The following is a 24,004-nucleotide window of genomic DNA, read 5'->3' as shown; positions in this document are numbered from 1 at the left end:
ACTCAATCATCTTCGTCCAGCGATTCCAGTGTTCAAATACTGCATCACCTACTGCTTCATCCCATTCTGTCCCCGCTCGCCACAAGTCCTGAATAAGCACCTTCCCGTGAATAACGAAGAATGCCAAAAGTCCCAGAGGGTCGAACAGTGACATGACGCATCGGAGCACTTGCCGTTTTGTCGGACGAATACCGCTATCCAAGAGCTGCCTGACGTCCTCTCTCATGTAGGTGGAGAAGCTCAACTCGTCCGTACTTGCAGACCAAAGCATCCCGAGCACGCGTTCGACTTGTTCGTCTGATTCTAGATACAGCTTCTTACTGTCTTCCTTGGCTATTTCTCCGAGTCCTGCCATGACCCTTTTGCTGTTAGACCTCCAGTTACGAAGATGAAAACCGCCGTTACGATGTACCAGTCGCACCTCTGTTGAAACCTTTTCAGCTTCGCTTTCGCTGCCAAAGCTGTCGAGATAGTCGGCGACATAATGGCTCTTCAATATTCCTTCCACGGCTCTTGGGTATTGCTGCTGGTGTTCCATGGCATTGAGATTTTTCACGTACTGTGCTGATGCAGGCGAGCACGTTGCGCCGAACGTAGCGACGTCCATAAGGTAAATCTCCACTGGTCCATCGGAAGTTTCACTCCACAGGAAGCGCAGAGAGTTTCTATCCTCAGGTCGAATGCCCACTTGATGGAACATTTGTTCTATATCTCCGCTAACAGCGACGGAATACAGCCGAAAGCGAAACAGTACAGCCGGTAACAATGTTAGCTGGTCCGGACCATTCAACAAGACACTGTTCAGCGATACACCAGAAACTTTTGCAGCCGCGTCCCATATAAGACGCACCTTCCCAGGTTTATTTGGATTCGTTACGGCTCCTAACGGTAGAAACCAAATCCTCCTGGCGTCCGCAGTCTCCAGATCTGTCGAAGTTGCCCGATGAGCATAGCCTTTGTCGATGTATTCCTGTATTTGTCGACTTATGTTCTCTTTCAGAACTGGCTGACGCTCCATCCTCCGTTGAAGGCACTGATGTCTTCGCAACGCCATGCCGTAGCTGTCCGGTAGTTCGATCTCATCATCCTTCCACAGTAGGCCTGTTTCGAAGTGGCTACCAACTCGTTTAGTCGTTGTCTCCAGCAATTTCTGAGCTCGCCTTTCTTCCGGACTGAGCGTAGTTTCTAGATGCTTCACTCCATTCTCTTCCACCGCAAAAAACTGCTTCACGGTATCATGTAGCTCATCGTCTCTCGTACATCCGCAAATATGGAAGCTGAATCCTTCGTTGCTTCGAGAACTTTGTCGCCCATAGACGCACCACCCCAGTCGTGTTTTAACGGCGATTGGTCCGGATCCATCGCCTTCATTTATCTTCAGCGGCACAGCAAGTTTTATGTTGTCCACTCCGATCAAAATTTCCGGTCTTGCATTGCGGTAGCTTTGAATCGGCAGTTGCTTCAAATAAGCGAACTTTTTCGCCGCCTCTTCTAGCTCGAATGTTTGCGTTGGTAGATTTAAGTTCCTCACGGTATGAGCGTTCACCAGCTTGCAATGTCGCTTCTGCCCTGGTCCAGAAATGGTGATCGATACTAGCTGAGAGTCCTTCTCTTCCCGCGACGTGTTTCCGGTCCATTTGAGGCAGATTGGTTGCGGATCCCCAGTCAAGCCAAGCTGCGCTACCAGATTACGTTCGACCAACGTTGATGAAGAGCCCTCATCCAGAAAGGCAAAGGTGTCAATTTTGCCAGACTTCCCATGAAGCGTGACTGGTATGATCCGGAATAGGATACCTGAATCTAGTAACTGGTGAGTGTGAGTACTGCCTGCTTGTGTTGTCGGAGTCGTAGATTTTCCATGCAGCAGTGGATGATGTTTGAATTGACACTCATTCACATTGCACCGGTTGTTTATCCGACAGGATCTTTTTCCGTGGCTGTACAAACATATTTGACACACGTTCAGTGCCCGAATACGTCGCCAGCGATCGTCGACGGAAAGTGCCCTGAATGCTTGGCATTCTCGAAGCTTATGGCCTTCTTTATCGCAATGAAGGCACCCGCTCGGCTTTTGCTGCGACGTCGTCGAAGAGAGTGTTTCGTCTGGCCTGGTAACGTGCGAGTTGATGAACCCTTTCGTCTTCTCTCTGGTCCCGATCTTCCGTGAATCCTGTTCGTAGAGCACCACACTTGAAGCATCTTGCATTACGCCGACCATATACTCGCTGAATGTCTTTAGATCCACCCCCGGACGGCCGCGCTTGAAACCTGCCCACATCAGCTTCTGATCTGAGGGCAACTTTCCAATGAGTTCCTGCAGAAGAGTGGGGTTCGACAAATGCGCTCTTTCATCCGCCGCTTCGATGTGGTCACACAATTCTTGAACCGCCATCCCGAACTCAATGAGGGCTTCCAACTTGTCTCCCCGAATACTGGGCATAGCTTTCACCTTCTGCAACAAAACGTTGATAAGCAACTCCGGACGACCATATCTCATCCGCAACGTCTCTATCACTTGAGGTACGGCAGCTGGAAAGACTAAGCGACTGCGCACACTTTCTAATGCACGTCCTCGCAAGCATCTTTGTAGGCGCACCATGTTTTCTCCGTTTGTGTACCCGCATGTTCTTGTCGTGTACTCGAAGTTGGAGATAAATATCGGCCATTCGGCTGGATCCCCAGAAAACGTAGGCAGATCTCGTGCTAAAGATTGACGAGAGGTTAGCTGTTGCGGCGTTGGCAGTTCGTCTACTCTCCTCTCCTGCCCGTTCACGTCTGGCGACGCACCTTCAGATGATATTGGCGGAGTACCGACAGGATGTTGCTGCCTCAAAGGCTGCTGCGTTGAAAGCTGTTGTACCGGTGATGCCCACATTGGAAATTGTGGCAGCAGATTTGGCTGCTCTGCATACTGCTGGACTGGATGCTGTTGCATCGGACGTGCCTGCACGGACGGCCAACGCCCTGACTGCTGTTGAAGTGAAGATGGCTGCATCAGCGGCTGCTGCATTGACGGTGGCTGCGCTGAAGCCAGCTGCATTGGCTGTTGGATTTGACCTCGCTGCACTGATGGCTGTGGCACTGGATGATGACGTTCTACAAGCTCCTGCACTGACGGCTGCTGCATCGCAGACTGCTGCACCGAAGGCTGCTGCTCTGAATACTGAGGGACTTGATACTGACGAACTTGAGGCTGCTGTACTATACGCGGCTGCACCAAAGGCTGCTGCACTGGACGCGGACATTCGATATGCTGCTGCACTGACGGCTGCTGCATCGTGGATTGCCGCTCCGAAGGCTGCTGCACTGGAAACGGTTGCGCTGGATACTGCTGCATTCGAGACTGCTGCACTATACGCGGCTGCACCAAAGGCTCCTGCTGCTGCACTGGACGCTGACACTCGATTAGCTGCTGCACTGACGGCTGCTGCATCGCGGGTTGCCGCTCCGAAGGCTGCTGCACTGGAAGCTGTTGCGCTGCATACTGCTGCACTTGAGACTGCTGCACTATACGCGGCTGCACCAAAGGCTCCTGCTGCTGCACTGGACGCTGACACTCGATTAGCTGCTGCACTGACGGCTGCTGCATCGCGGGTTGCCGCTCCGAAGGCTGCTGTACTGGAAGCTGTTGCGCTGCATACTGCTGCACTTGAGATTGACGATCTACCTGCTGCACCAACGGCTGCTGCATCATTGACTGCTGCACAGAGAGCTGCTGCACTAACGGCGGCTGCTGCACTGGAGGCTGTTGCTCTATGTACTGCTGCACCGGTGGCTCCTGCATCGCGGATTGCTGCCCCGTACGTGACTGCAACAACGGCTCCTGTACTGGTGGCTGCTGCACTGGATGCTGACTCTCTGCATGCTGCTGCACTGGAGGCTGCTGCATAGCTGATTGCTGCACTGTTGGCTGCTGCACTAGGGGCGGAAGCACTAACTCTTGTTGCACTGGGGGTTGGTACCCGAAAGCATACTGTCGTAGGTGTGGTACTTGGGTTATTGCAGGGGGGAAAGGAGTGTGTTGGGTAACAGTCGGTTGCTCGTTATTTATTGCATTAGAGCGCGCGTGGGTTATACGCTGCTGCTCATGAGGGGGATTTTGCATGGTTGGATATGACTTCAGTTGAGAGAGATTGTTTTCGTGTATTCTTTCGGTTTGGTTTTCGGAGGCATGACACTTACCTTGAAGGAACTCGTTCGTTCGGTGCTTTGGGATAGCACCTAGCGGTTTGGCTACCGGTTGTACGAGCTCGTCTTTACTGCTTACCGTTGTTCCTATGTTGTCTGTTTGGGCCGCTGGCATCGACACCGTCGTTAAACGGTACACAGTAGAATGCATTCCTTCTATCTCTTCTCTGCACAGCTGCAGCTGTTGCTGCAGATCCGCCAATTGAGGCGATGTTGGCTCCGACTGCATTAAGCAGCGCTCCAGTCTCACACGTAATTCACGGATTAGATCCTTGGCATTGTGTTGACTGATTACCTCCGGCAGTGGTTGAAGATCGCTAAAGTCTCCCGTGGCTTCGAAAGCAGGGATTGTCCGATCGCGAAGAGGGGAGCTGTGCAGTTGAATGTCCAAATTATCTGCCGCCGCGGCATCCGAGTTCCCCTGACGTGGATGAGTGTCTTGCTGCTGAACCACTGAAGCTGCTGGCTGGCGATTTCCCTCAGCCGCGCTCGTTGTCTGGTCCGCGCTGCTCTCGATCCAATCTTGGACTCTCCTTCGGCTATCCGTTCGACTCACCTGGCTTCTTCTCTCTACTTCGGCGGCAATCGAAGCTTCCAGCAATTCTCGTTGCTCCTCGAGGAATTTCTTTTCCAGCTCAACCTCTGTGCGCCGTTTCTGCAGCTCTTGGCGTTCGCGCAGACGTGCCATACTCTCCGCTAGTTGCGAAGACGATCGACTCGTGACACTGGCTCTGGAGGAAGCGCGGGAGGTGCGTTTACAGCGGGTGCACATCCACGAACGATCGGTAATTGATCCCGTAACGCCGGCACAACTGAAGTGCCACCACGCATCACAGACGTCGCATTGGACCAGGTTGTCCGCTTCGTCCGGCCGGTCACATCCACCGCATCCATACTTGTTGCTAGTGGCGGGATGATGACTCATCTCGGATGAAAATTTTGAAGAAGTGTTGCGACAGGAAAGAAAGGGCGACCACTGATTTTTGCAGCTGATTTATTACCGCTTCAAAACTGTAATTGTAGTAAGTTTTAGTTCAGGGTTTACATAATCATACAAAGTAATCTTACTTTTCAGTGTCCTATACAATTCTGGACCCTTCTATATCACTGTCCAACTTGTTCTTAGGTTAGTTTTAGTGCCTAAGTTTGGTAGATATATTTTAGCATTTAGTGTGTAAGTTTTGCATGTAATTTAATATAGTTACCTTTACTAGTTCATAAGCTGGATAAAAACACTAGTCTTAAGCACAAACCAATAATTTTAAGATATAATTATTGACAATAATGAAATGTAGCATGAGTAGCAAATTCCACGTTCGGTGTATATAGTTCACGTTTTGTTTTCATCTCCTCTCTTTTATAACCTATCAAGAGTGACGGCTTGTCACTGCAGTGGTTGAACCGTTTCGGATAGGGTGCCCATCTCGACGGGACCGGTAACAACTTATGTTCTGGAAAAAAATGAGCTTAAGTTGTGCTTGCAATTTACATTTTCAATTTGATTACACGCAAATAAGAATTTTAGAAAAAAAAACCACAATACCAAAAATCAGCAAAAAATTTAAAAAAAATTGTCAAGAAACCAATGAATGTTTGGTAACCTCACCTGAATTATCTGTTTTAACAGACCCTCAGTAAACATAGTAAACATCACCCAACGTATACTATAGGTCCTATCCGTTGCGCGAACATAATTTGGTTCGTTAACCTTTGCTCTTCATTCGTTTTATTCGGCTTTGCAACCATGATAGCATAATAATTATACTTGAAGAAATATCATCGACTACAGCGAGAATCGAACCCACACTTGAAGGTTTACGATATGAATAAATGACACCGCTAAACGCACAGCCACAAAGCCCATGTACATAGTTGATGTTTTGTACACCTAGCATTGAAAGTTTTTGTCGATCAATTAAGTTCTATGAATCGTTAGTTTCGATTGAAATTCGTGTGAATACATACATATGCAAATATATTTAAATATCAACTAGAATTATTCTAATTTCATATTGAATTACAAGCACTGTACACGTGTGCTGATGCACATGGTAGTTATGCATGGAATTGTTGTCTTCCGTGAGAAAAAAAAATGGAGTTTGGTATAAAATTTATGGTATGAATAAATAATTTTCAATGTGCAATCATAGGTGTTAATGTAGTTTATATTAATCCAATTGCAAATGTTGACAATAACATAAAAGAATACAGATTACTGCTCATCCGTCCATTAAAGACTTACCTGGAGCCGGTTGCCATGTAACCAATGCGTCCAACAGCGCGCTGTTCTCGTAGTTCGTGTGAAAATCAATGACGTCAATTTTGGTTATATTTCCTGGGGTGTAATCGTCCGATAACGTTCTAAACTGCGGTCGCTCTCCCACATAAACATATTGGCGGTCAGAGGTTAGCACCGTCGCTGTGATGTTGTACCGCTTGTTCGGGGTGAGATTTTCTATTTTCACGACCGATGCACTGCTCTGTAATCGAAACGGACATAAAACAAAGACTAGATGAGTGAATGGAATTCCGAAAGCCTATATCGCTGAAATTGATATCTGCAATGGACACTTTGATATCGATAAACACGCTTGGAAAGGATTTAGGATTAGCTAGTTACATTGATGAATCTGGCGCGAAAGATAACATACCGCATCTATTATAATCATTTGCAGTGCTGGATTCCAATGCTCACAAGGAGATTCAATATTGGAAATAACCTAAATGAGTAACTTGGTATTATTGCGATGATTCGGTATGAGATAGTTTCCAAATGTGTCAGCATGAAACTGGCCCTGAAAAAAACATATACACATCTGCACTTAAAAATTGTAATCAATGGTAAATTCACTATTCCAGTATTCCAGTAAAACGGAAATTCACGAACAAAGCAATTTGGATCCATAGCGAACTATCCATTGGTCTCACCTTTTCGTGAAATTTCGCAAATTCCTCCATAAAACTACGAAATAGGTGAATGATCCACAAAGCATTATTGCCCATTTCTTGTGAAATCCAATTTTGGCGACCATTTTCCAGGGCTGCAAGTGACAATCAAACTTCAATCGCAGTGCAATAACCAAGTGCATTTAAGGCGAAACTGGAAGGATTTTCTCATTTGTTCGGTTTTTGATTTTTTATCAAATAACGAAGCAATATTTTCAAAATCGGTTTTCGTACACATGTAGAGTATGGATCAAGGTATCTTCTGAATTTTTTTGAGGTGGAAAATGTTTTCCATTTTTGCAGAAACCATTTTTATGTGAAATTTTGTTCAAAAATGGTTTCTGCAAAAACGAAAAATATTTTCCACTACAAAAAAAATTCAGAAGATACCTTGATCCATACTCTACATGTGCACGAAAACCGATTTTGAAAATATTGCTTCGTTATTTAATAAAAAATCAAAAACCAAAAAGTGAGGAAATGCTTCCAGTTTCGCCTTAATACATCACCTCGACGGGTGGGGACCTTGCTTCAGGAAATATCAATGAGCAATAATGTGATGGAAAATTGAAAGTAGGCCTATTTGGGCGAATATGCTGCAAAACGGTGGGTCGATAAAGAGAGCGTCCAATATAGCTCTGGTCCTCACAAGTTCCTACCTCATGCTTCCACGGGTCAAGCGAGGACAAAGACCGCCAGCTAAGAGTTGTGTGCTTAGCTGGTAGTGCAGCCTGGGCACTGTTGTCCTTCTGACTTCAGCTAGATTGAGGAGGTACGATCCGAGTGTCTGTTCACCAAGGAGGTGCGGCTCAAACAGCGTCTGTTCTGGCATCCAGCGGCTGAGTAAGAAACGCTGCACCACGCCCAGCTAGATCCAAGGTGGTAGCCCCATCAGCGTGGTCGTCCCAGTGTTGGTTGGGACGTTAAACAGAACTGGCACGATGGCCCTCCGGCGAGACAGGAGTGTTGGCGTAGGCCCAATAAGCCATCCGTAAAAATCCCCATTGCGAATAACATAGGAGAAAATACGACTCGATACAATCGGCAAAGACCCACGCGACGAAATAAGGACTACGATTGGAAACTTGGAACATGGAATTGCAAGTCACTAGGTTTCGCAGGATGTGACAGGATAATCTACGACGAACTACATCCCCGCAACTTCGACATCGTGGCGTTGCAGGAACTTTGTTGGACTGGACAGAAAGTGTGGAAAAGCGGGCATCGAGCGGCTACCTTCTACCAAAGCTGTGGCACCACCAATGAACTGGGAACAGGATTTATAGTGTTGGGCAAGATGCGACAACGTGTGATCGGGTGGCAGCCGATCAACCCAAGGATGTGCATGTTGAGAGTTAAGGGCCGTTTCTTCAACTACAGCATCATCAACGTCCACTGCCCACACGAAGGGAGACCCGATGACGAGAAAGAAGCGTTCTACGCGCAGGTAGAGCAAACATACGATGGTTGCTCGCCGCGTGACGTGAAAATCGTTGTCGGCGACATGAACGCGCAGGTAGGAAGGGAGGAAATATACAGACCGGTAATCGGGCGAAACAGCCTGCACGCCGTATCGAATGATAACGGCCAGCGATGCGTTAACTTTGCAGCCTCCCGTGGTATGGTAGTCCGAAGAAGGTGCTTCCCCCGCAAAGATATCCACAAAGCCACCTGGAGATCACCCGACCATCAAACAGAAAACCAAATCGACGGTAAATTCTTCTCAGATATAACCAACTGTCGTAATTCAACATGGCTCGACGTCGAAGGGTGCGACCAGGAACCCGATGAGTGAGCACTGTTAAACTATCGAGGCCTTTCGCTCGAATCGGTGTTCTGGTGTCTCACCACCGCCAGCAAACGTGCGAGTAGAATGCTCGCCTCGGTGACCGACTACACGGTATGCTGGCTGCTACGCTTACGAGACCACACGCTCGTTCCGATGGTGTTCCGCTCACGCTTGTGTTGCTGTCGCTGCTTTCTGCTGCCGATCCGCGCTCGCTGAATGTCGCCGACTGAATGAGCCTCCCTTCGCTGGTGTGCCTGTCTTATAGCTACACAATGCCAGCTCGACACCGGGCACGTTGTTGGATGCGCAGCCGGACCACTCGCTTGCTGCTGCTGTTCGGTTCCTCTCGACCGATGCTCGCGTGCCGAATTTCGCCAATCGAATGACTCGTGCCCTCCGCATCGTGCTAGTTTTATACTAGCGAATGACGAAACGGACAAATACATTTTCGTACCTGTTTGCCACGCCTCGCTAGCGTGTGAAGTAGAATTTCCCCTCCCGGTCCACGAACAATGATACGCGTAGAGATATCGGCATTATTTTGCTCAACATTTGTGAACGGTCAAAGAGGAATTGCATGACATTAATAAATCATGATTAAAATACTCTTTAGAATATACATTATTTATATTTTTCCAAAATACTTCGCTATTTATTATAACCCACTACACCAACGTCCGCACATACCGCAGTGCGAATATAGATTCGGATCACTACTTAGTGGCTGTATGCAGGCGCTCAAAACTTTCGACAGTTATCACCACGCGGCGAAGTCGAACGCCGCGGCTCAACATCGAGCAACTTCGTAACGTAGAAGTGGCTCAAGACTACGCGCAGCAGTTAGCAGTGGCCCTACCAACGGAAGAGCAGCTTGGCGCAGCTACACTTGAAGATGGCTGGAGGGACATCCGATCCGCCATAGGTAGTACCTCGGCTACAGCACTAGGCTTCGCGACTCCGAATCACAGAAACGACTGGTACGACGGCGAATGTGAACAGTTGATAAACGAGAAGAATGCAGCATGGGCGAGAATGCTGCAACACCGTACGAGAGCGAATGAGGCACGTTACAAACAGGCGCGGAACAGGTAGAACTCAGTCTTCCGGATGAAGAAGCGCCAGCAGGAAGAACGAGATCGCGAAGCGATGGAAGAGCTGTACCGCGCTAAGGAAACACGAAAGTTCTACGAGAAGCTGAACCGCTCGCGCAGAGGCTTCGTGCCACAAGCCGACATGTGCCGAGATAATTACGGGAATATTCTCACGAGCGAGCGTGAGGTGGCGGCAGCATTACGATGAGCACCTCAATGGCGACGTTGCAAGTACCGAAGGTGGCATGGTAACAGATCTAGGAGTATGTGCACAGGACGAAAGACTTCCGGCCCCTGACCTTCAAGAGATTGAGGAGGAGGTTGGCCGGTTGAAAAACAACAAAGCCGCTGGAGCAGATCAACTACCAAGCGAGCTTCTAAAATACGGTGGAGAAGCACTGGTGAGAGCACTACACTGGGTCATTACCAAGATGTGGGAGGAGGAAGTATTACCGGAGGAATGGATGGAAGGTATCGTGTGTCCCATCTACAAAAAGGGCGACAAGTTGGATTGTGGGAACTACCGCGCGATCACACTACTGAGCGCTGCCTACAAGATACTCTCTCAAATTCTATGCCGCCGTCTATCACCGATTGCAAGAGAGTTCGTGGGGCAATATCAGGCTGGATTTATGGGTGAACGCGCTGCAACGGACCAGATGTTCGCCATCCGCCAGGTGTTGCAGAAATGCCGCGAATACAACGTGCCCACACATCACTTGTTCATCGATTTCAAATCGGCGTATGATACAATCGATCGAGAACAGCTATGGCAGATTATGCACGAATACGGATTCCCGGATAAACTGATACGGTTGATCAAGGCGACGATGGATCGAGTGATGCGTAGTTCGAGTATCAGGGACAGTCTCGAGTCCCTTCGAATCTCGCAGAGGGTTATGGCAAGGTGATGGTCTTTCGTGCTTGCTGTTCAACATTGCTTTGGAGGGTGTAATAAGGAGAGCGGGGATAAACACGAGTGGGACGATTTTCACGAAGTCCGTTCAGCTGCTTGGTTTCGCCGATGATATTGATATTATTGCTCGTAAATTTGAGACGATGGCGGAAACGTACATCCGACTAAAGAGTGAAGCCAGGCGAATCGGATTAGTCATTAATGTGTCGAAGACAAAGTACATGATGGCAAAGGGCTCCAGGGAGGAATCACCGCGCCCGCCACCTCGAATTCATATCGACGGTGATGAAATCGAGGCGGTTGAAGAATTCGTGTACTTGGGCTCACTGGTGACCGCCGACAACGACACCAGCAGAGAAATTCAGAGGCGCATTGTGGCAGGAAATCGTTCTTACTTTGGACTCCGCAGAACTCTACGATCGAATAAAGTTCGCCGTAACACGAAGTTAACCATCTACAAAACGCTGATTAGACCGGTCGTCCTCTATGGGCACGAATCATGGACCCTACGTGCAGAGGACCAACGCGCCCTTGGAGTTTTTGAACGGAAGGTGTTGTGTACCATCTACGGCGGAGTGCAGATGGAAGACGGGACTTGGAGAAGGCGAATGAACCACGAGCTGCATCAGCTGCTGAGAGAACCAACCATCGTCCATACCGCGAAAATCGGGAGGCTACGGTGGGCGGGTCACGTCATCAGGATGTCGGATAGCAACCCGACTAAAATGGTTCTCGAGAGTCATCCGACCGGTACAAGAAGACGTGGAGCGCAGCGAGCTAGGTGGGTCGACCAAGTGGAGGACGATCTGCGGACCCTACGCAGAGTGCGGAACTGGAGACAAACAGCCATGGACCGAGTGGAATGGAGGCGGCTACTATGTACAGAAGAGGCCACCCCTGCCTTAGCCTGACCGCTACGCTACCTATTTGGGCGAAAGTAGCTGCTGAAGTAGATTTTTTTCGAATATGATAGTACCAAAGTTTCGAGGGATTCTTCACATATTAGCATAGATGCTCAAAGCTGACCCCATGCTATCCGCTCAAATGTTGCATCAACTATTCTGTACTATGTGGGACACCGCCATTTTTTTCGGCAGACTGGATGCTGGTCGGCTTAGTGAGGGCTCCCAAGGAGTGGGCAATCATGTTAGTGTGTATTGTTCTCAAAATTCTGTGTGAAGTTATCCTAAATCGGATACAGGAGAAGCTAGACGCGACTCTCCGGCGGCAGCAGGCAAAATTACGTGCCGGAAGATCTTGTGTGGACCATATTGTCATGCTCCGTATAATCTTGGAGCAGGTCAACGAATTTCAAGAGACAATCTGTTTGGTATTCATTGACTATTAAAAAGCTTTCGATTGGCTCTGACGGCAACAAAAATGCACTCACTCCAATGGGAAATCCCATTTGTATCTGTCATCGTGTATGTGAATAAGTATAAACAAAAGTGTTTGGTCTCGTTTTTTCTCACGTTTGCCATACGAATCCCGCCAGGCGGCAGCACTGCGGCGCCGTCAAGGCCTATTGACTGAACCACGATTTTCACGAGGTCCGTTCAGCTGCTTGGTTTCGCCGATGATATTGATATTATTGCTCGTAAATTTGAGACGATGGCGGAAACGTACATCCGACTAAAGAGTGAAGCCAGGCGAATCGGATTAGTTATTAATGTGTCGAAGACAAAGTACATGATGGCAAAGGGCTCCAGGGAGGAATCACCGCGCCCGCCATCCCGAATTCATATCGACGGTGATGAAATCGAGGCGGTTGAAGAATTCGTGTACTTGGGCTCACTGGTGACCGATGACAACGACACCAGCAGAGAAATTCAGAGGCGCATTGTGGCAGGAAATCGTGCCTACTTTGGACTCCGCAGAACTCTACGATCGAATAAAGTTCGCCGTAACACGAAGTTAACCATCTACAAAACGTTGATTAGACCGGTCGTCCTCTATGGGCACGAAACATGGACCCTACGTGCAGAGGACCAATGCGCCCTTGGAGTTTTCGAACGGAAAGTGTTGCCTACCATCTACGGCGGAGTGCAGATGGAAGACGGGACTTGGAGAAGGCGAATGAACCACGAGCTGCATCAGCTGCTGAGAGAACCAACCATCGTCCATACCGCAAAAATCGGGAGGCTACGGTGGGCGGGTCACGTCATCAGGATGTCGGATAGCAACCCGACTAAAATGGTTCTCGAGAGTCATCCGACCGGTACAAGAAGACGTGGAGCGCAGCGAGCTAGGTGGGTCGACCAAGTGGAGGACGATCTGCGGACCCTACGCAGAGTGCGGAACTGGAGGCAAACAGCCATGGACCGAGTGGAATGGAGGCGGCTACTATGTACAGCAGAGGCCACCCCGGCCTTAGCCTGACCGGTAAGGTAAGTAAGTATTTTACTCGTTGCTTCCAATAGGTTTTTGTTTATGGTACATATTCGATTGATTTAGGTGTGTGATCAACAATTCCAGATTATTTTGCTGTTTGGCACAAAAATTATTATTTGAAGAGATCATGTTATTGTTATTGTCAAAAAAAAAAGCCTCAAAATTATTTTCAATTGAAAGCAGGGAATCTTTGAAAAATATAAGTAAAGCCAACAATTCCATATCAGTAAAAGCTGGGAAGAACATCCTATGTGTTAAAGAAAGGAAAATCTTTGATGAGTATTGATCAAATTCCGTCAAAATAATATTTGATCAATTGGATCCACATCATGATCAACTTATCCACAAGACGAATTTGTGAAAATGTTCTAATTGAAAAAATAAGCTGTTGTGCGCAATAAATATTTGAATAACATCGAAGATTTAATGTATTGTGAAGTTTGAAAGGTTTAAGTTCACATCATTTTTATGTTTCACAGTGGTTTGCCCTTCTTCAAACTATAGGATTTTCTTTAAAAGTTACTCTAAAATCATTTCTTGTTTGCTCTTACATCAGTTTCGGTAATTTGTTTAACTTTCGCATATAATAAATCTGAACAAAAATTAAATTTTACATTTTTGCAATCGCTATTGTGGATGTGGGCTAATCGATCCCAAACAAATAAAAAACACGATTTATTTTTCAATAAGATTTTTTTAAATTATCATTAGATTGGGAACACTTCTGGATTGAGAACTATGGAAAATTTCTGGGAAATGGTACTTTCTGGGGAATGGTACATTCTGGCAAATGGTTTTCTGGGAAATGGTTCTTTCTGGCAAACGGTTTTCTGGGAAATGGTATTTTCTGGCAAATGTCTTTCTGGCCAATGGCATTCTGGCGAATGGTTTTCTGGCAAATATCGCACAATCGACCACGCTGATGGGGCTACCACCTTGGTCAGAAAGACAACAGTACCCAGGCTGCACTACCAGCTAAGCACACATCTCTTAGCTGGCGGTCTTTGTCATCGCTTGACCCTGGAAGTATGCGGTAGCAACTTGTGAGGACCAGAGCTATGTTGAACGCTCTCCTTAACGACTCACCGTTTTGCAGCAATGTATTTGGGAGTTTACGAAATACATATATGGAGATCCAAACAGAACAGTCAACGCACCAAACATCTGTGCTGTTGTATGCCAGCGAAACGTGGTGTGTGTCAGCGCAGACCAAGGAGAATACATTTTACTAAGGTTGATTGATTGATTTGTCTTTATTAGAGAGACTTTCATCCCTTGGCTGGTTCGTCTCTCTCATTTTACTAAGGTGGCGCAGATAAACATTGCAAACCACTGGTTGTCTCTTCCACTCTTCTGGTGTTATTATGCAACTAAAATAGTGACGTCACTATTTCAGTTCCATAAGAACACCAGAAGAATGGAAGAGACAACCAGTGGTTTGCAATGTTTATCTGCGCCACCTTAGTAAAATGTATTCTCCTTGAGCGCAGACCACACAGAAGCTACAGGTTTTCATAAACCTCGGTTCATAATTCGAGCCTGGTGGCCTCACAACTGGATACTGAGCTCCATCGGCGATGTCATCAGAAACCGATATCAACATAAATTCGAGAGAGAACGTACAAGGACGTGGGTCGGCAACACACTGCTAGAACTCTTCAAGCTTGCGCTGGATTGGAATTCGGCAGGACATCGCGACAGAGGCAGATCCAGGGGCTCGTGGCGACAAAGCCTGAACAAGGAAATCAATGAAGACGATAGGAATATGACGATGGAGATCTTTTACGTTGGTCTTATGTATCCCCAGGGATGGTCAGGATTCATGAGTGAGAGTGAGAAGCTAGTTGGTATTCAGGATGTTCTAGGATGTCAATAAAGTTTTAAATCCAGTTATATTTTTCTTCAATAGAGGAGTTACCTACTTTGCTTTTTTTTGTTAATTAAAATTGTATAACTCGAACATAGCAACACAGACCTGGTGGAATGTTTCTCATAACGTTTCACCATAAGCTGGTTCATTTTTTCGGTTTCCACCATTCGTGATGGCATCGCAGTGGAGTGGGTGGACCAGCATGCTCCGTCGTTTATTTTATGCTGACGAATGCACTGACATGCGAACCAGACGTGAAATAGTATGTGTAAGCACGTGGATGTTCATCGTATGTAAGTGTTGACTTTTTAGCACACACATTGTAAGCTATGTATTAGTGTAACACAACTTGTTGTATTGGAATGAACACTTAATGCAGGCTGGTGATGTTATACTTTTTGACATTTATCGTACTAAAATGGAAGATGTTGACATACATGTCGACTTCAATCCGTGATTAAGTTTAATTTTGTTTAGTTTCTATATGATTTTAAATCATTTCTAAAGTGTGATAGTTGATTAGTGAAAGTTTCGTTGTGTTTCAAATCTGTTTTACGTGACATTCTACCTCGTAATGTGGCATTTTTGGAAACTGATATATGCAGTTTAAGTTTGTAGCAGCTTGATGTCCATTGAAACTTTTTATTTTGTTGTTATAGAATGCAGAAGTCGGTTTGAATAATTACAATTGAAGGTATGCGATGAACAATAAGCAATTCCATGGTTATCATTTGTCTGAAGTTTTATCATCTCATTTATCAAGTGCATTTGGTGTTTATATGTGCTATGAATATCGTTGGAAGAAGATTTTAATAAATTTCCTACGTGTTTAAATTCGACTGACAATGGCCAGAATGTCTTCCAAGGGGCCCAAAACGAAGAGTTCCAGTTCCGGTGGTTTACGCATATTGTGGATCCCCGGTAGGAAAAAGCACAACCGTAAGGGTGTCTACAATCCGACAAAAAGTGGTCTGCCTCAGTACCAGGCCAATCAGCAGCGAAAGAACGACTCTTGGACCCTGGGAGGCACCGTTAATCACACCAAGATCATCAATGCGTAAGTGGACAAAAAAAAATCGAAGGCTATCGGTGGATGTGAGCGCACATTTGTTGCTGACAAAGCATGTTTGGCATGTTGTTTAGTTAGTCATAAACGGGTTAACACAACGATGGAAGGATGGAAGGCTGCTTGAATGAAGTTATCTCACGTATTTATGAATGATATGATTATCTGTATTGTTGAACCCACGGGTGCCCGGTTTTGTGCTTTTCTCATTTGCAAATGTGTTATATTGAGTTCACTAAACAACTGAACGCATCCCCATCTCACTAATGAGCCAATTATTTCAATTGTAATGAAAGATCGATAACATAAAACGTAGCAATTATCGGTGTCAATTGTTTTTGAGCAAGTTGTTCATAACTTGCTTTCGGTTAATGTTTCAGAAAATATTAATGAAATGAGGCAAACAGAAATATCACTTGGAACAAATTTCGATTAAAATCATCGTCAGGAAAATCACCTAATCACGCTTCATTTCGCAAAACGCTCTGCAAAATAAGGTCTATATTCTTAAATTAACCGTTGAAAACCATTTATTTATTTTTGATTCTGAGAAATAACATATTGTTACAATATTCACATTATATTCACAATTCAAGTCATTTTTGGTAAGAAGAATTTAATAAGCTCAACTTCATGTATGTATGTATGTAGGTAGCCACCATCCTAGCTTGAGTCTTGCTCTGCATGCAGTTCCACCTAACAGTAAAGATCAATTTCATTACCACCCTGACTTCAACATACCGCTGTATGAAGGGCCAAAAGGGGGTGTGGCGGACCCGTAAGTAGAGACACTTACGCGAAATCCGCGGGTTTAAGAGAATCTCCTTCCAACAGTATGATCCAAAAGGATGAATAATGAAATTTACATTACTTGTCAAGCTTTCTACGGGATGGTTTGTTTAATAAGCTCAACTTCATCATACCAAAATCCCATGTCATAACTCTGTTAATATGTGTACAAGGTTCGGAATTTTTATACTTCAGAGGCTTTCAATTTATTTTCTTTACAAATTTTCTATTATTTCTAATGAATTTAGTTTATTTTAAATTGTAAGACTTTTTTAACGTTACATAACTAAATAGAATCGAAAAGCATGACTAGATTATCTCAACAGAATCACTTACTGCTCTTTTTTTCGTTAGTCTAAGGACGCAATTTCATAATGGTAATGTAATATAACGGTATACCCTTCCATTGGAAGTAGGTTTATACGTACTGCTTTGCTAAGTCCGTGTAAAAAATCTAGACTTCGAACAATTCTATTCTGCCGAAAATTTAGTAAGAACAAGCTTTAAAATTACCTTCCCGACCTACAGAGCACTAGTTCCATATGATGTGCTTTTTTTTGACTACAGACAACATACATCTTTCTTTCTGCGGAATATCAGAGTGAAAATTGAGACGAAAAACACACAGTGACTGCAATCATTGGGAGGTTCGTTGTGCGTGATTTTTCTCTTTTGCTCGCAGTATGTACAGAAATGTCTAGACATAGGGTGCCAATTAGAACCGCGTAAGTAGAGACTCCTAAAACGTGGCTAATATAATCTTCAATAATAACGAGTTAATTACCTTTTTAAGAAACCACCGGTTATCCTTAGCAAAATCACATATTCCGCAGCTAAATGAAACTTTTGTAACGTTTGAAAATTTCTAGTTCATTTTAAAAAAGTTTAAGCATCTATTCTAAGTATGAGATCAAAATAAGGTTCACATTTTGAAAATATATATGAACGCAAAGTGCAGTAAAGCACATGTTCTTATTTCAAATTTTTGACGTTGTCAGCCTTTTTTTCAATTTATTCTTTTTTTTAAATGGCGCCGTTCGGATTTACTTATGTGCGTAGATGAAATATTTCGTCATAAACGTGAGCAGAAATCGCATAAATATGGCGCGTCCAATTCAGAGGATTACTGTACATGTCTATCGAATCCGTTTTGGGGCAAACGACTAGATGCTATCTGTTCAATCCTGATGGGTCTTGAGTCAATAATGACCATTTCAGCTTGATGATGATAGTTTCCGAAACTTCACCTGGCAAAATTTATTATTATTTGCGAAGAGTGGGAGTGATGAAGCTTTACTTGATAGCCAAGAAGTGAACCTTGCGGCAAACCAGCAAAAGACAAGAGTAGAAGCTTAAATAATACCTTTGCAACAAAAGCGTGGGTGTGGGAGGTTTCTGCGTTGCCAGGAAAAAAAAAGAATGACCAACTCCGTTATTATGAATGAAGATGCATTTGTATGGTTATGCAATATGGTTCGTCTTGGGAACTACAATGTATAGAAGAGAATCACGCTTGAACAGTTATGAATTATGAATTACGTCCTGCCCTCCTCAAATGCTCGGCTGGCTTGTATCTGATAGAGCTGATTTATTTTTGGTGTAGTTTAGAATTAACTTTAACAAGCGTCATGCAAAAAAAATTAACAAATCTGGAGCAACATTTGAAAAGGGCCCAAGAAGTCTTGTGTCTTTTTTCGAAAATGCTCCGTAGGGCCTAACAGCAGCCCGCCCACGCAAATAAACACCGTTATCCCAAAGATCAATGTTTGCTCTATCTGATTAAGGTCTTAGTTTGTGTGAATAAGCTGATGGGGGCTTAGGAGCGACGTGTGAAGTTAATGTTTACCAATGCTTGTATGCCCTTTTCAAATGTTACTACAGAAATAATCGAAACTGTTTGAAGAACAACCGAGAAATCGCGGTGGGTGTAAAGTGCGTTTCCGGCATATGGTCAAATGTCAACCATTACGTAGCTATTGAACTTTCCATATGTTTGACTATGTTTACCTGTAACTGGCTATAACTTGAAAATTGTCAAACTTATCGCAGTTTTTGGCACTCATTCGAAAGATTATTAGGTTTTCTATCAAATAAGATCTTTGAACCCAAAAAGTTAGTTTTCTAGAGCGAAGAAGCTCAAAAGTAGTGTATTTCAGCTTGGTTTTGTCAATTATCTTCAAAAAATGCATGAAAAATTAAAAAATATTTGGTAAGCAAAGGTGTGGTCCTCTATTACCCTTAAAAAGTTTGCACTAACAAACCTAACACCCTGTATTTAAAGATCTCCGGTCATATTTTGGGACAAGTTAGACATTCCTACAAAGGTGTTATAGTCCCATATTATTGCATGAGGGTTGGGTAGTGATTTGAGGGCGTTCATAAACCACGTAGACTTTTTAGGGGGATCGAAGTCTATGTTCCATATAAATTTTCATTTTTTTCATGGACAAAGGTCTACGAGGAGGGAGGGGGGGGGGGTGTCTGATATGACCCAAATTTGGAAGTAGTAATTGACTCCTATAGACAAGGTTTGAGCATTTCTGTATTTTTTTTTAAACTTGTATCGATGCATTCCACAAGCAAAAAGTGTTTCTCTCAATAAAGTAAACACATTCATTCTAGTGCTGATTCCATCTAGCTTTAATTTTAAAGCTGTGATCAAATGCTTCAGTGCTCTCACTTTGTCTCCATACTTAGCCATCTCCAGAACCCAGTCAGAACCACTCTAACAATGTAAACAAATAAACACCAACAATCAGGAGATGCATTTAATCCATCACGTACCATTCGTGTCAACTGCCAGCACAAACGCGTCAAAACTCGCCATGGGCGTTCGTCATTCATACTACCTACCTACTAGGCTGGTGAGGACATTTTTTTTTAGATCACCATCGATTCGCCGAAGTCAGATGGCGGCTGCACGGCGAGACAAATAAAACAAACCAACAGATCGCTTTCCTAACGTAAAGCTGAAATGTGCTGATGACGACGCCCGAGGAAAATTGTGTACATTTTCCAAAAGAAAATTTTACTCATTTAAATCCTTATTTGAATTTAAACAGGTAAAATATTTCAAACTAGAATTTTTATATTTAAACTTGGCTGTCCCGGCAAACGCCATACTGCCTGCCTACTATGTTTTTTGGACATGCAGTTCTGGGAAAAATGGCCCGCGAAATGGAATTTCAAATTTTGCCGATTTTTTGCCTTCTCGGTCGATTTTCCCAATTATGGTTTCGTACGAACACGTTAGAGACCTGGGCGAATGCAACAATGAAACAATCAGCGTTTCTCAAACTATGGGTCGCGACCAACTGGTGGGTCGCGGACTGATTTTTTGTGGGTCGCGAAGTCTTTTTTAACTCATGTCGAATACTATTGCTAGCCATTTTCAAATTTTCTGTGAGTTTGTACAACCGATATTTAATTTGAAAGTAGATTTTAAATTTCTGCAGAAACATAAAATTACCACTATATCTGGAGTCAGACTGGTTAAATATAATAGGAAATGAGAATCTCATCTCATTTTTTTTTTTTTTAATGAGAGTTAACTAATGCTGTAAACTTGGCCACCTCAAACTTTCTAAAACTTTTTCAAAAAACTTAAAGAGCACTATAAACAAACAAAAAAAAACTTTTTTTAGTTTGAGGGCTACGTAACGTAAGTTTATCACAACCTATGAACGTGATAAAATGATTTATTTAAAAAGGTACCGTAATCCGGGGTCAAATTGATCATTTAAAAACAACTTTTGTTGATAACATTAAAGGAAATTCAAATATTGCCAAAATAATTTCTGTAAAATCAGTACCCAGTGGATCTCCATGGAACAATGTGACAGAATTTTGTTCAACAAATTTAAACTTTAAGTTAAATAACTCCAAAAACCAAAAATTTGAAAATGCCACTTTGGGGCGAAATTGATCAGCATACAATTAGGCATCGGTTAGAAAGGAAAATTGCCTTTTCCACTTAATTTCGCTCTTCTGAATCCGAATAACGCGTAAAAACTCTTACAACTAGTGAGATTGACTCTTAAAATGCAGAATTAAATTTTGAAATTTCCCGCTAAACGCCTAAAGGTAGACAAATTCCTTTGAAATTAGTGATTCCTATCACAATAAATGACTATTTCATCAAAAAATGAACGTTTTTTAACTTATTCATGTTTAGAATAGCTACATAACTCCCCAACCAAGGCTCCACAACAATGTTTAAACAGAAAATTTGCGGAAAGTCCTAGTGGCAATCGATTGTTTAGTAGCAATGATTTCAGCTAAATGAGAAATACATTGCAAATTCCTCAAAAAATAAGGCAAAACCATCTTTTTTCAAAAAAATTAAAAGTCTACACTCATCTCTAGACATTTCCGATCTAGATGAGATAAGTAGTTTAAGATCATTACGACGCTTAGAAGTTCCTAGTATGGAATTACAATGTAGTATCTTTTTCTTCTTCTTCCTGGCGTAACGTCCTCACTGGGACAAAGCCTGCTTCTCAGCTTAGTGTTCAATGAGCACTTCCACAGTTTTTAACTGAGAGCTTCCTCTGCCAATGACCATTTTGCATGTGTATATCCGTGTGGCAGGCACGAAGATACTCTATGCCCAAGGAAGTCAAGGAAATTTCCTTTACGAAAAGATCCTGGACCGACCGGGAATCGAACCCGTCACCCTCAGCATGGTCATGCTGAATACCCGTGCGTTTACCACCTCGGCTATATGGGCCCAATGTAGTATTCGAATGATCAATTCCACCCCGCTGATCAATTTGACCCCGGTTTACGGTAGTCTAAATTTGCAAAAAAATAATTATTTTATAATTTTTCGTGCTGGTGGGTCGCCAAATTCTTTGAAATTCAAAAGTGGGTCACAAGCTGAAAAAGTTTAAGAACCCCTGATGTAGATTCGTTAAACCCTTCGCGCGGCAAATCGTGCCATACATTTCAAGACCAACAATTGAAAAGTCCACATCAACATTTTGTAAACAAACATGTTTCTGACGACTTGATGCCTTTTGAACTCCACCCACACACCTCACCACCACTAACAGAAATCGCAAACATCAAGATTTCTGTTAATGGTGGTGAGATGCGTGGGTGGATTCCAGAAGGCCCTAAGTCGACAGAAACGTGTTTGTTTACGCAATGTTGATGTGGCCTTTTCAATTGTTGATCTTGATTTATGACGTTTAGGGTGCCAGTACCACTCAGTTATCGCACTACCTAAGAAAAACTATTTCTACAAAAATAAGAAGAAGACCGATGAATGTCATTGATATGTCAAAAGATTGATTAGTTTTCATACTTTACAGGAAAATATAAAAACGGAGCCAAAACCACTTTTAGTATTTATTACGGCGTGTGCCAATGATAGGAACCCTGTACCAGTATCCAGTATGGACACATTTGTTAATTTGGGTTCCACTCCGCACTATTTACATGCATTCCTTATGGGATTTGCCATAACTAGTACACTATGACGAAATAGAGTGCAAGGAGGCCAAAAAGTTAAGGAAATTGATTTAATTTTTATCATAATTTACGCAAATTGTGATGTTTGAATGATTGCAATCATCTTTTGTGAACGTGATCTGTTGTTCACGATTTTTTTTCTTGTTGATTTGTATCTTTAAAGGTTGAAAATTAACTATGGCAAATTTGAGGTACTTTAGCCATAACTGGCACACTGAGCCCACACTGAAACACTGTTTGCTAGCCATAGATCATCCTTCCAAAAATTCAAACATGCAGTGGGAGACTACTCGTGGTATTTGCAAGTTTAGCTGTTTAACTTTTGCTTACTACTGCCATCTAGCAATTGATCGACCTAACACATCATTTGTATTTTTTCGATTTTTCATACAAGACTGTCGATTTTCAATCGATTGATTTTTTAAACAAAGTTGCTTCCTCCATACATCTCGTTTTCTGTAACTAATGTTCCGATTGTGCTGAAATTTTTACTGTTACTCGCTAATATCTAATATTGAAAGTTGAGAAAGAATTTTTATTTTTAAAAATATTTATTTATTTTTATTTTTATAATATTTTATGACATTATATTCAGCTGTCTATTCATGCAGAAAGCTTGAAAATTGGTTGACTCTAACGTAAGATATTTGAATTTTAGTAAATCTCATTTTTTAAATGGGGCACGTTCGGTGTAGTACTAGATTTGTAGTAATGAGCTGAATTTTAGTATGGTGAGAAAGTCAACTCTCCGTTTCTGCAATGAAATGGTGCAAAAAGCGTGGGTATTATGATTTCTTGCCTAATTTGATGCTGTTTGAGCAAAACTTTGGATAACTATGTTGTTTATGTTGCAAGAAATGGAGAAAACAACAAAACTATTGCCCAAAGTTTTGCTCAAACAGCATCAAATTAGGCAAGGAATCATAATATCCACACTTTTCACACCATTTCATTGCAGAAACGGAGAATTGACCTTCTCACCATACTAAAATTCAGCTCATTACTATAAATCTAGTACTTCACAGATCTGTCCTATTGTAGAACTGGATATTCAGCAAAAACTCTAATACTGTTCTACTTAAAATTTGTTGAAGCGCCATCTCGAAATCAGCACGTAATTGGGTTGTTTAGTGAATAATATATTATTGTTTTCTATAGCCTAATCGAAAGAGCTCATTTTTCTGAGTATAACGTGATTTTATTGGATTCCAATACCTTTGTTTTGATGGTCAAATTAACAAAACAGTTTTCATTTTTATGGATAGAATGACAGTTCAATCGATAAAGTGACAGTTCGACCCGAACAAAAAAAAAATCCCCATACAAACTTTAAATGCATTTTAAAAATAGTTCCCGAACTCCGAAAATTATGAAATTTTGGATTTAGACTAATTGTTGGGTGGAGAATCCGATTATGAAATAATCCGGATACCCCTAAAGAACCCAATTGTGCATAACCTTCATTTTATTTTTCAAACTAGTG

General features: G+C 43.3%; 2 protein-coding genes across 6 annotated transcripts in view; one reads left to right on the top strand and one right to left on the bottom strand.

The window, feature by feature from the left end:
- LOC109410267 (tyrosine-protein kinase receptor torso) overlaps nucleotides 1–24,004 on the bottom strand; it is a 174,679-nt gene that overhangs the window by 41,332 nt on the left and 109,343 nt on the right. For both annotated transcript variants that reach the window (XM_062852053.1, XM_062852054.1), the window contains one exon: nucleotides 6,431–6,668. In XM_062852053.1, the coding sequence (XP_062708037.1) occupies nucleotides 6,431–6,668 (238 nt within the window). The remainder of the gene's footprint in view (nucleotides 1–6,430; nucleotides 6,669–24,004) is intronic.
- The window catches only part of LOC109410269 (uncharacterized), a 29,249-nt gene continuing 20,832 nt past the window's right edge, over nucleotides 15,588–24,004 (top strand). The window contains exons 1-2 of one of the 4 annotated variants that reach the window (XM_029872836.2): nucleotides 15,588–15,885; nucleotides 16,045–16,248. In XM_029872836.2, the coding sequence (XP_029728696.2) occupies nucleotides 16,046–16,248 (203 nt within the window). In that variant the 5' untranslated portion in view covers nucleotides 15,588–15,885; nucleotide 16,045. Of the gene's footprint in view, nucleotides 15,886–15,954; nucleotides 16,249–24,004 lie in introns of all 4 variants that reach the window. The other 3 variants (XM_029872835.2, XM_029872838.2, XM_029872837.2) reach the window with 3 other exon arrangements.

Source organism: Aedes albopictus, chromosome 2 (assembly GCF_035046485.1).
Source record: "Aedes albopictus strain Foshan chromosome 2, AalbF5, whole genome shotgun sequence".
Classification (NCBI taxonomy): domain Eukaryota; kingdom Metazoa; phylum Arthropoda; class Insecta; order Diptera; family Culicidae; genus Aedes; species Aedes albopictus.
The sequence above is the reverse complement of the archived record's forward strand: the minus strand, read 5'-3'. Positions and strand labels throughout refer to the sequence as shown.